The sequence below is a fragment of the Eurosta solidaginis genome, chromosome 2 (assembly GCF_040869045.1).
Source record: "Eurosta solidaginis isolate ZX-2024a chromosome 2, ASM4086904v1, whole genome shotgun sequence".
NCBI lineage: Eukaryota > Metazoa > Arthropoda > Insecta > Diptera > Tephritidae > Eurosta > Eurosta solidaginis.
Window position 1 is genome coordinate 35,271,276 of NC_090320.1, and position 12,473 is coordinate 35,283,748.

General features: G+C 35.8%; 1 protein-coding gene across 3 annotated transcripts in view; it reads left to right on the forward strand.

Annotated features, from left to right (window-relative positions):
* Positions 1-12,473, forward strand: part of ZnT35C (Zinc transporter 35C) — a 252,281-nt gene that overhangs the window by 160,094 nt on the left and 79,714 nt on the right. For all 3 annotated transcript variants that reach the window (XM_067764970.1, XM_067764969.1, XM_067764971.1), the window contains one exon: positions 10,001-10,180. In XM_067764970.1, the coding sequence (XP_067621071.1) occupies positions 10,001-10,180 (180 nt within the window). The remainder of the gene's footprint in view (positions 1-10,000; positions 10,181-12,473) is intronic.

The following is a 12,473-nucleotide window of genomic DNA, read 5'->3' on the forward strand; positions in this document are numbered from 1 at the left end:
AACAAGCTAGCTGATAAGTGAAATCTAAGCATAATATGGGTCCCAGGCCACAGTTACATCTCGGCAAATTGCGCTGCTGCTGAGCTAGCAAGGGAAGAGACCAGCTTGCAAACAATCACCTCTGCTGGCTGCGTGAATACTCCTCTGAATACTTGCAAGCACTGGATGCGATCTCAGTTCACGGAACAAGCTAACGCGAGATGAGCCATAGAACTGACATGTAGGGTGTCCAGGCAAATCTGGGCCAAGCTGGACGAAATAAGATCGCAATCGGTCATACTTCTGAATCGCCTCTCTATTAGCCCATTAGTGGGTATTCTAACATTTCACTGTCTTATGGGCGCCCGTGGGGCTTATATGGGTCTGCAAACAAATGACTTCTGCCGCAGCTGCTAGGACGAGGAAGGTATAAAAAGCGTAGAGCATTATCTATGCCATTGTCCCGCCCTATCGAAGACCAGTTACCGATGTCAATACAGACACTTCCTTAGGAGCATTATGGAGCTAGAAACCGCAAATAGAAACAAAATCCTACGCTTCATTAGGCAAAAGCACTGGTTTAGCTTTGTGGGTGTATGAACCACATTCTTCAGAAGGCAAACAAGGGCTCCTTCGTGGTATCACAACAGGCCACAATGGCCTACGTGAGTCTCCGCTTGGGCAGCAGAGGCGGCCATTTTAACCTTAATTAAACTATAACAGACAAGGCTCATACGACATAAATACTCTACAGTAACTTTAGGTTGAGGCCTTGAAAATTCGTTAGCCTAGTATATTGAATTCAAAGTGAGGGTTTAAATCTCTACTTCACTTTTCAATGTTTTTTTTCAATTAGCAAACTTTAGAAATCAGCCAAGCTTGTTTTGACTGCACCCATCTTTTTTCACTACCTAAATGGCTATTTTTCATAAATATATTGTGGAAATGATTGTAAAGGCATACATATATCAGATTCCGACATACGTGTTAAAGCTCCATCACCCACCAGCCAATTGCATGAAATTTCGCAGCTCCCATCAGAATTTTTCAGGTATTTGATTTATTTTACTCTATTTCCACTTTTCCATCAGGAAATTTTGTTATTTACGCTATTTGATGAAAATTTGTATGTCGTTGGTTGGGCAACAATAAAAGCTGTACTTCAGCGACAATTTTGACTCATTCGGAAAAATCGTTTTCAATTAGTTTCATTTTCCATTTTCCGTTTTCATTTTGTTGAGCAACTAAATAAATGTTCCATTTAATTGCCGTTTAGTTTTTGGCAAAATTGGTGTGCATTTAGAAACTGACAAAAACTAAATGCATATGTGTAAGTGTGTATGTGGATGTGTATGTATGCATTTGTACATGTATGTTAGAGCAATATAAATGTACGCTCATCAAAAACGACAAACAAGTAAAAGAGTAATAATAATAAAGTAGACAAAAACACACACAAATGTAAATACATACTCAAACAAATATATTGCCTGTATATATATAAATTCACATGAAATGACTGTGAATTGTGCATGGAAATAACAATAAAGTAGCGAATTTGCTCGCTATGTAAAAGTGGTACGACATGACGTATGAGTGATCAATTCAATGAGTGTAGTTTGCAATACTTTGTGGTGGTTGAATGGCACTTAATTAGCAGGTCATTGTGATTGTACGAAAAATGACATGATTGTTTTAAATCATAAATTTTCTTCGATTCCAATTATGTTCTATGGTAGTAATTCCAATATTTATTGAAATGATATTTGTAGGTGGAAATTTTAGTAATCCTGAACATAAATTGATTTCATTTAAGGCTTTTGAGAGAGCCTCTTATTTGTCCTGTTGTTATGTTATATTTGCAGTGTTGTGTGAAGCGAGTTTTTGTCATATTGCGGTATGTGACGTTCTTTTATCTTCTGCTTTGTTCTTACCTTTTTTATGCCGTGATCATTTAATCTATGTATTGTTATGCCTTAATATGCTTTGACTTTTGAGAAGGGTTGACATAAGATCAACGACCAAACCGTCAATTGGCCTTCTGACCACTTCAAATAGCTATAAGATCAATTGGCCGTATGACCATTTGAAGTGGTGGAAGGTCAATTTAGTTTATGATCTTCCTTAATTTGACATTTTTTAGGAAAGTTCCTTTTGACCTTAAGACCATTTCAGGAAAAAGGGCATAACCATATATGTACAGAAATTTAAAATCGACATAAAAGCAAAAAACGTTCGGAATTTTTTTAGACGCTTAGTTCAATGCGATTTCTTATTCCAAAAAAGCCTCAACGTACAAGCTCTTACTAGAATTTTTTGAAGAGAAAATAGCGCCACACATTGGACGAGTATTATAGCAGATTCGGAATAAAAATATGCGAGTTTTTGAGAGTCTGACGTACGATCTTTGTATATGTTTATACATTCAATTGACTTTGTAGCAATTTGAAGTTGTCATTTATTATTTATGTATATGGTTGCTTACCCCTCCATTTTGGTACATAATGGTGTTTTAAGTTAAGCTACGTAATGATATGTTTATGTTGTCTTAGTTTTCTGTGTTATGCAATATTATATTCCTATGTAACCTTATGCCATAGTATGTTGTTATACATTTTGCTTCTTTATGCTTGTTCTTAAAGCTATGTTATGTTAGTTTATGTCTTGTTATTTTATATTTAGTTATAATTAATTTGCGTAGTACTCTATTATAACTGGTTTTCTTTTTTTATCCTGTGTTATGTTATGTAATGCCATTACAATTACAAGGGTATGTCGTGGTATGTTATTATCCAATAAATAAATGTAAATCGCGATAACCTCCGAAGAGATCTAAGGCCGAGCTTCTTCCAATTTTCGTCGTGCTCCTCTTGATTTTCCCTACAAATTGGCCGGACGGGACCTACATGTTTTATGCCGACTCCGAACGGCATCTGCAAGGCAGATGAGATTTCACTGAGAGCTTTTCATGGCAGAAATACATCCGGAGCGCTTGCGAAACACTGCCGAGGGGTGACCCCACTTAGGAAAATTTTCTTCTAATTTAAAAACCTTATTTCTAAAATTTTTATGTTGCTTTGCCCGGGGTGCGAACCCAGGGCATACGGTGTAGTAGGCGGAGCACGCTACCATCACACCACGGTTGCCGCCTATGTTATTATATTGTAAAAAATTTTAGTAAATTCCGCTTATTCCAATCCTTCTCCTAACGTTCGAATCGCTAAACTGTTGAATAAATCACTCCAATACTCAGTATTGCAATATGGTCTTTATTTAGTCTACTTGGGAGTAGTACAATTATACTTCAATATCACGTACTTCACAAAGAGAATGTGAACCGGCGTTTCATCATCCAGCTCACATAAACGACAAATTTGGGTATCAGATAGATTTATTTTACTTAGGTGATATCGTAGACCGCAGTGTCCCGTGTAGTACCCAGTAAGAGATCTTAGGTCCTCCCTGCTTAGGTTAATGAGTTTGGCTGATACTTTCGTTGCCGGAAGTATAAACAGTTTGGACTGCCTTTGCCCTGGGCAATCAATCCAGTGACGTCTGAATTGTTTAGTTTCCCAGTTACTTATAGTTTCCCTGGTGTGTGCTTTTGTGAGTGCACAAAAAGGCTCTGGATCATAGAATGCTGATGTAGCACCCTGCTTTGCTAGGTAATCTGCATGTTCATTACTTTCGTGTCCCTGATGTCCGGAAACCCATCCCAACAAAACCTTGTTTTTGGCTCCCAGGTCATTAAGGATTTCAGTGCATTCATCCACTAGCTTAGATGTAACTGTGTAGGATTGCAAGGCACGCAGTGCCGCCTGGCTGTCCGACATAATGTAGATGTAGATGTTTACCATAACATAGCATAACATACCATAACATAGCATAACATACCATAACATAGCATAACATACCATAACATAGCATAGCATAGCATACCATAACATAGCATAACATGCCATAACATAGCATAACATACCATACCATAACATACCATAACATAACATACCATAACATAACATAACACAACACAGCATAACATAACATATCATAAAATGCAAATACCAAAATTTAGAATTATTTACAAAAAATTGATTTCTAACATTACATAACATCAAATAACATAACTTAACACAGCTCCCCATATCAGCACATAACATAACATAACCTTACATAACACAACCTAATATTACATTATATGATATGAAATAACATAACATAAAATTACGTGACAACGTAAGAATTGTATATTTATATTACAAATACAGCATAAGATATAAAATCTATATTATGTGAACCATGGCAGGTAAAACTTGTAGTTTGTAGCCGCTCAAAAGAGGACACTGCAAGAGTATTCCAGTGAAATTTGAAAATGCCCATACTGCAGAGAGCGGTACTTCTGTTTGGATCTCTGTATACGGCTTTTTGATATCCATAACCAAGCCATATAAAACAGTATAAAACACGGTAAATATACATAAACGTATGTTTCTACTAGATTGAGAAAGAATTACTTTAAACGAGCAATTCTTGTTTGTTTGTATAGCCGAACGATCTCGGGAACGGCTCAACCGATTTAAATGAAATTTGGCACAGAGATAATGTATCACCTTCTAAGACTTTCTACCTAGGTGTTGCCACTCAGAATATCTCACAAGGTTACCACCTATTCGAAATTAAAAAAAAATTGCATGAGATATGCCGATATGGGTATCAAACGAAAGGTATTTCACTCCGCATTACAACAGGGACATTTTTGAGCAGGGTTGCCATTTAGGGTTGCCACCTAGATTTTTTCAAAGGTTTTTCGAGACTGCTATTTGCAGATTTTAGGGGTTGTACGACTGAATTTAAATTATTTCAAAAATTTGTAAAAAACAAAGCTTAACCATTCTAGTATATTTAATGTGTTATTAAGAGTTAATTTAAAATTTAAGGAAAGACAATTCAACGGAAACAAAAATCAGTATCTGCATACCTGAAATGTCAATAATAATGCAATAAACAAATTTACCCTTTTCGCTGTTTTTTTTTTTAATTTTTCGCCACTGAAATCGACAACCTTGTATATGCTGCTGTGCCGTGATTTTGGCGGACAAGTAGGCAGCTCGAATTTGAACGCAAAGTGCCTTTGAATATTTTATGAAAATGAGATTGGTTTTTACGCTACAACCAGTGCATTGAAGGCTATACACAACACAGCCCCAACTGCAATACAACCAATACAAGAGCCATTGCCAAAACAGCCAAAATTCTACAAATGAAGTGAGTGTTGTTGATTTTACAGCTTACATTGCTTGTTTTGCTGTCGGCGGTGTTTCTGTACTCCTCTGTTTTTTTTGACCGATCTACGTGCTATGTAATGAAAGTTGCAGGTATTTTCGATATTTTTTATTATACTGCTTTGCTGTGTATTTTTTTTTTGTGTTGTTGTCTTTGTGGTTTACGGCCGTCAGGCAGACACAACATCAGCCTGAGATGATGTATACAATTGAGTTGAGTAATTTTTGCAGAGCTTTGTTTTATTGCACGCTTTTACTGTCTGTGAGCCAATACCGCAACATTACTGTTTGTTTCTCACTCCTCTTGCTCTCTCTGTACCTTTCTTCTCAGCTGAATCGTCATGGCATTATTGTTTGTTTTGCAAGTGTAGTTTCTTAGTGATTTCACGCAATCAAAAATAAGCAAATAAAGAAGTTGAGGTAATGAAGTGCTGCTCTGTTGGTGTGCAGGAAACAATGAATGTTGATTGCTGGCGATGAGTCGCTTAGGTCTGTGTACATATTTTACTTAAATTACTACAATTTTGTATTAAATTTTTTGAGTTTTTATTTATTCTCCTGTAATTTACCTAATGATTGTGGTTAGGGGCCAGGGCGTATACGTAACTTCTTGTTTACATTAAAAAGAAAGTGCCTGAAAGTATGCAAACATATTTTAAATAATATGCCCGCTAGCTTGTTTGAATTGACAAGCAATACGGACAAAATAATAGGCAAGTTGCCAAAAGTTTGCAATAAATTTAAAATGAGTTTAAAATCAACAAAAAATTCATAAAAGCAAAAAATTTTAGTTTTAAAAATTGCATAAAAATTTGGCTCAATAACGTCCGTCAACTAGTCAAACAATCAAAGCAGCTGACATGCCCACTGCAGAGCCCATCTGCTTGGACACATGCTGTCACGCCTTCTGTGCTAGCTGTACGCCTGCCCATTCAGCTGTCGGCATGTCACCGATTCCCGCTAGCCATCGTGCTCTCTTTCTCCCTCCTCCACCTGCTCTGGGATTTGTTGCATTTTCGTGTTTCGTTTCTTCATTCGCTGGCAATAGCAACAAAAATTTAACACATTTTAATTTAAATTTTTTCACAGCAGTTGCTTTTTAAAACTACATTGCATATTTTGTGGCGTACAAGTTTGCAAACGCAAATTTGGTTTTCTCTTTTCAACTGCTTTTTTCGCAGTTTTTTCTTTATGAAGTAACCACGAATAGTAAGAAAGAAAATGAAAAATGTTCGTTCGTGCATTTTGGTGAGTTGCAGTAATTTTTGTGAATTTTGGCGAGCTGGTGTGCATACATTTAGAAGCGCGGAGCAGCTGCCTTTCGTATGAAAATGGTTATGTTAGCTATTTGTATGAATAAGAAGCGCGTTAGTATGAATGTTTGCCAATTTAAACCACAGTTTGGTATGTGACGTTATGTTGTGTATCATATGTTATGTTATGTATGATTTGTTATGTGATGTCTGTTGTGTTATGTTTTGTTATTCTTTGTTATGTAATGTAATGTAATGCTATGCTATGTTATATATTGTTATGCTACGTCATGTTAAACTCTTATGTTATGCTATTATATATTATGTTATGCTATGTTGTTCTATGTTATCTTGTGCTATGCTAAAATTTGTTGTTTAATATTATTTTGCGCTATGTATATTAATGTTATTTCTACGTTTTAGAATAAATAACGTTGTGTGGTATTATGTCAGGCTTGGTTACGTAAGGCAAAGTTCTATCATTGTGCGTTATATAACGTGGTTTTGTTTTACGTAATATGGTATTTTGGTGCCCCACGTATGGTATGTTAAGTCCCGTGCTCTTGTGTTCTAATGCTTGGTTATTTCATGTCATATTGTGTAATAATTTATGCTGTCCTATGTTGTTTTATGTCTCTTTATGCTGTTTTGCTAATGTTCTCTTGTGTCATGCTATGTTACGTTACCGCACTAGGTAGGTTAGGCTGAATTGGCTGGTCAATAAAAACCCCACATAGACTCAATGTGTCCATAGTGTTACCACCATTTGTTTGACAGCCAAATAGAAAAACTGCAAAGACGTACCAGGTCTTACGTTTTAGAATAACTCCGCCCTTTTCGCAAATGCCAGAAGCTGTATAGGGACTAGCTTTATAGATGTCACTTCGGCCGACCCATCTAGCTGGAGCCTTGACCTGCCGAGTGGAGGACAGGAACACAGAACGTGCTTAACCGTGTCTTCCTGCAGCTCGCACTTTCCACATCTTCTGTTACTGACGAAGCCTAACTTATAAGCATAGCTGGGGAATAATGACTAGTAATCCTAATGATTAGTAATCGGATTAGAAACTTTTATTTTGAATATACATAGCGACATACATATGTAAATATACAGAACATCACACCACCAGCAAAACAAAGTCAAATTGAGTTATGACAGCTGACCTGACAGTTCGCGTTAAACAAACACTTTTCGTAAAGAGTGATTAAAGTAATAAGCACTTTCCTCCAAAATGATTCCACATGTTTTGAAACGGCCGTGCCTCAGTTGGACTATGAAAACTCTTTTTATGATTTCAATGATGAAGGTAATTTCATCTATATTATATGATTTTTCAAACTAAATATTATTTTGGTTCCAGAACATTTAAAGCGTCGAGAATCTCATGTTTTTTTTTTTTTTTTCAGAACGTGCCTTTAATTTTTATACTACAACTAGTATGAGAAAAAATGGATATAGACCCCAATAAGTGTACCGAAATCACCAGGGCTATGAGCCGAAGACAATCCCGTCCTTACTTGTTTAATAAGATTTATGTTTACAGTGAAATTTTGAATAAAAGTTCTTTTAAGTTTGTTACTTTATGAATTAAACGAAAAAAACAACAAAAATATTTCAAAATAGTTGATCTAATCAAAACTAATCGAGAAATCTAATCGAATTTTTTTTGATTAGTTTTGATTAAATATGCTAATCGTCGCCAATCGCCATTAGATTTTTGATTAGTTCTAATTTAATCAATTAGCAATCTAAAATATTAAAGAATCAAAAAAAACTATTGATTAGATTATTTTATTTTTCTAATCGTAATGATTTCTACTTCTAATCGAAGTTCCCCAGCTCTGCTTATAAGCATGTGATGCCAGAAGGAAGTGTCCAGTTAAAATGCCCTTCGCGGGCCTAAAGTCTTCGCTCTTTATAGATGTAGGCAACTTTGTCAGTTTAACTTCGTAGGAATTGTACATGATCTTAGAAATTTTGCAGCTTCGCGCTCCTGTCCACGCTTTTCTTGTTTGATGGTTCATATGCATCTCCTGTCTTCTTTTGACTTCTCCCAATCGGATTGGAACGCCTGCCGTTGATGCACCGAGTGCTGCACTCCGCTTAGCCAACTCACTGTCCTTTCCGGTACATCCCATCACATTATGGCAGGGAGCCCAGTATAGACGTATGGCTTTCAAGCGTTGGAATGACTTAGTTTGGAAGTAACTCAAGTTCCATGATTCTTTCTCGAGGTAAGACAATTTTTAGAGTGATACAATGTACTAGGTGACACATGTCTCAAGGGTCAAACCCTATAAGCTAAGGAGAGTGTCTGTGTGACATCTGAGTGTGATAAAAGTCTCAAAAAAGGGACACTTACACCAGATCACTCATGTTTCAAAGTGACACAAGTCACAAGATGACAAGATTGTGAAGGTGACTTGTATGTGATACAAACCTCAAACACAAAACATAGTTATTAAGGTGACATATGTAAGTCACAAGGTGATAAAAGCCTCAAAGTGACCTGGAAAGGTCACAAGGGGAGGAAAGCTACCAGGTGGCACAAGTCACAAAGTGACCTATAAAATTCACAAGGCAATACAAGCCTCAAATTGACATACAAAGGTCACAAGGTGACACAAGGCACAAGGTGACACAAGTCATATAGTGATAGAACCCTCAAAGTGACCTACATAGAATACATGGTGACCAAAACCTCTAGTTAAAGGTGATGTAGATATTACCTCAAGCGGAATCTAGTCTCACCTGCAAATGAATCAAGTCTTAAATCAAAAAGAGTGAAAACTCCTTAACCAAGACTTATTTCAATATAAAGCTAGGCTCACCTCAAGCTGAATTAAGTCGAGCCGCAACTGACTCAAGTTTTACTTCAACGTAATTAAATATTGATGAAGTTCAGCTCGAAGTGAATCTCGTCTAAAATGAATCCAGTCTTACACCAAAAAGAATGAAAACTTAACCAAATCTTATTTCAATAGAAAGTTAGACTCAAACTGAATCAAGTCGAACCGCAAATTACTCAAGTTTTAATTCAAAGTAATTTCATATGGATCAAGTTCATCTCAAAGTGAATCCGATATCACCTGCATCTCTCTGAAACTGAATCAGGTGTGGCTTTAAAATAAATAAAGTTTCATCTCGAAACGTATTAAATCTCAAAGTGAATTGAGTTCCATCTCAAACTAGATAAAGTCTTATCTTAAGCTAAAACAAATCGTATCTTAAATCAGAACTGAATGCGAATGAAGTCTCACATTAAGGAGATGCTAAGCATAAGCAGAGTGAAGCAAGGCTGATTTGAATTATTGTTGTCTACATTATTCTTATTTAAAAACTTAAAGGAACATAAAAACCCAAAATAAGTTTTGTCCAATAAATTTTATTTCCTTAATTATTTCTCTTTCATTTTCCGATTCACAGCTCAACTCAATGTCCAAACAGCATTTACTAATTTTCACTTCATTTTTATTTTCCCACAGCATGTCCTTTGGTTGGTATCGTGCTGAAGTTATTGGTGCCATGGCCTCGGTTGTAATGATTTGGGTAATTACCGCCATACTTGTTTGGTTGGCTGTGCAACGTTTGATTAATCGTGATTTCGAAGTAAATGCTAAGATTATGTTGATTACATCAGCTTTGGCGATTTTGGTTAATTTAATGTAAGTATGCTCTTAAATACTTATACAAACCAACACAAATACTACATACATAGCATAGCAATATATAAAAAAAAGTTATATTACATAGAGTCCGAATTACGCTAATCTAGCATACAATAACAAATTCATGCATATTTAAATGAATGTGATTACGATTATGGCCGAGTTGCTATAATTGCATTATTAGTTATGAATTATTCAAATGCTTGCGCTAAGTAATCGTTGAGGCAAGGCGCGTTGAGTGTTAAATATGAGCCGAAATTAATTACACATTTTCATATACTACAAATAAGCACTTAATTACAAAACGAGCTAAGGTTAATTTGCATTCAATTGGCACATTGTGACAAAATAATAAAAGAAGGCATTGTGGCACACAGTTTTGTTAATGCCTACAGTGAAAGAAATGGTGCTAGTAAAATCAACAAATCGGTTCTGTTGTTCTTGACTTAACGGAGATTCGGTGAAATTCGGTTAATTCGACCGAGTTCCTTGTCAAGCCAACAAATTAGTGTAGTAATTTCAACAGAAGAGAAATTATCGCTATTAAGTTAACAAAATTCTGTAAAATTGACAGATTCCTGATCAATATAACTGATTTTTCTGTTAACACAACTGATCTCACTGGTAATTTCGACAGCAATCAACAGTCAATACATGAGCAAATTTCAAAGAGAATTTTACGCTCACTGCGCTCTCTAATTTGTACTTATGACGATGGTGCCACTTGTTAAAAAAAACACCAAAATAAGAAAACCACCAAATCGAAAAAACACACAAAATGGAAAAACAACAAAAAACTAGCTTTTCAGTTATCAATACAAAACGAAAAAACTCTTTTTTTGAATTTATCGTGCAAAAAATTATGAGATACCGCGACACCTATTTATCGGGCACAATTTTGCAACTTCTCCTCCAAGCGAAATGCAAAGTTGCGCCCTCTTGTTGCAAAAGTTTGAACGAACAGGATTTTTCCAAAGTTAGTAACATTTTGTTCAAGTTTTTACGAATTTTCACTCGCGCGAACGAATCTAATACATAATAAAAAACATCCTTTTTTAATATTGATGTTTCCGACAACATAAAAGTTTGAGTTGTTTTGAAATCGTTTCAACTTAAAGTGTTACGAAAATTAAACTTGCCGAATTACATGTAAAATTACTCCAGTGGTGAATTACCTTCCTGCGATTTGATTCTTTACTTTTCGATAACTTACAAGCTCTCTTTTTAAAATGTTACGTCAAACATTTATACTACAAGCTGTGTTCGAAACAATCAATTGTGGCAACTAGATGCGAGAGAAGAAACTGAGAATGTGCTGAGCTGCAACTGAAAAAATTGAGAATCAGTTTTGTGACTACTATTTTCATTTCTATTTGCAAAGCGAAGTTCCAAACCAAAAATTAAATAAATTATAAAATATAAAATTTGGTGAAAGTGCGCGTAATAAAACAAAATAATAAAGTGTATAATGTTTAATGTGTGCCAGCATATTTGATGTACGCACAATTGAAGTGCGGTTCGTAAGTGCGTATATGTGTATGTACATGTAGCAAGCATGCGTATTATGTATTCACATATTTACGTATGTATTTGGCAACATAGGTACTTTCGTACAAAACTGTCGCAACACCTTTTTTCGTTCATTTGATTACCAAAACGGTCAATTACGAATCAACAATTCGTGCGCAGTTGATTCAACATCTTGTTGCGATGGATAAAAATTGACAGAAATTTCGGTTGAATTGACCCGTTTTTCGGTTGATTTTACCAGTATTTTTCGTTCAGTGTAGCCCCTAAAGGTATGCATTTAATAAGCTAAATAATTTTTCTTTGCAAATGCTTTGTAAACACATAAATTTTGATTGCAAACAGTGAACAGCTAATTGATTTGTGCTTTTATTGAATACTGATTCATTTGACAATTTTGTTTTGTGGTAATTTTCTCTTGCTTGTTTGCTTGGCGAAATTTGGCGCATGTAACTGTCATGCAGATTTTAGGCGCGTTTCGCGTTCTTAACTGAGAATTTTTCCTCGTTTTGTATCGGCAAATAAGATACGCCCAGCCCAACCTCTTGGAAGCAGGGAGAGCAGATTAGATGCCCATATATGCCAGTGAATGTCACATGTGTGAACTAAGAAAAAATAATTTAAAACGTGGCCAGCTTGACTTAACTATGTAGCCGGCGCTTTGACTAAATCTCCCCTTGTTCGAAGGTTCGTGGCCATTAGAATAAACGGGCACCGTGATTTGAGAAAAACGTGCCTTTCCAGTCACTGCGATCTTTTTCCT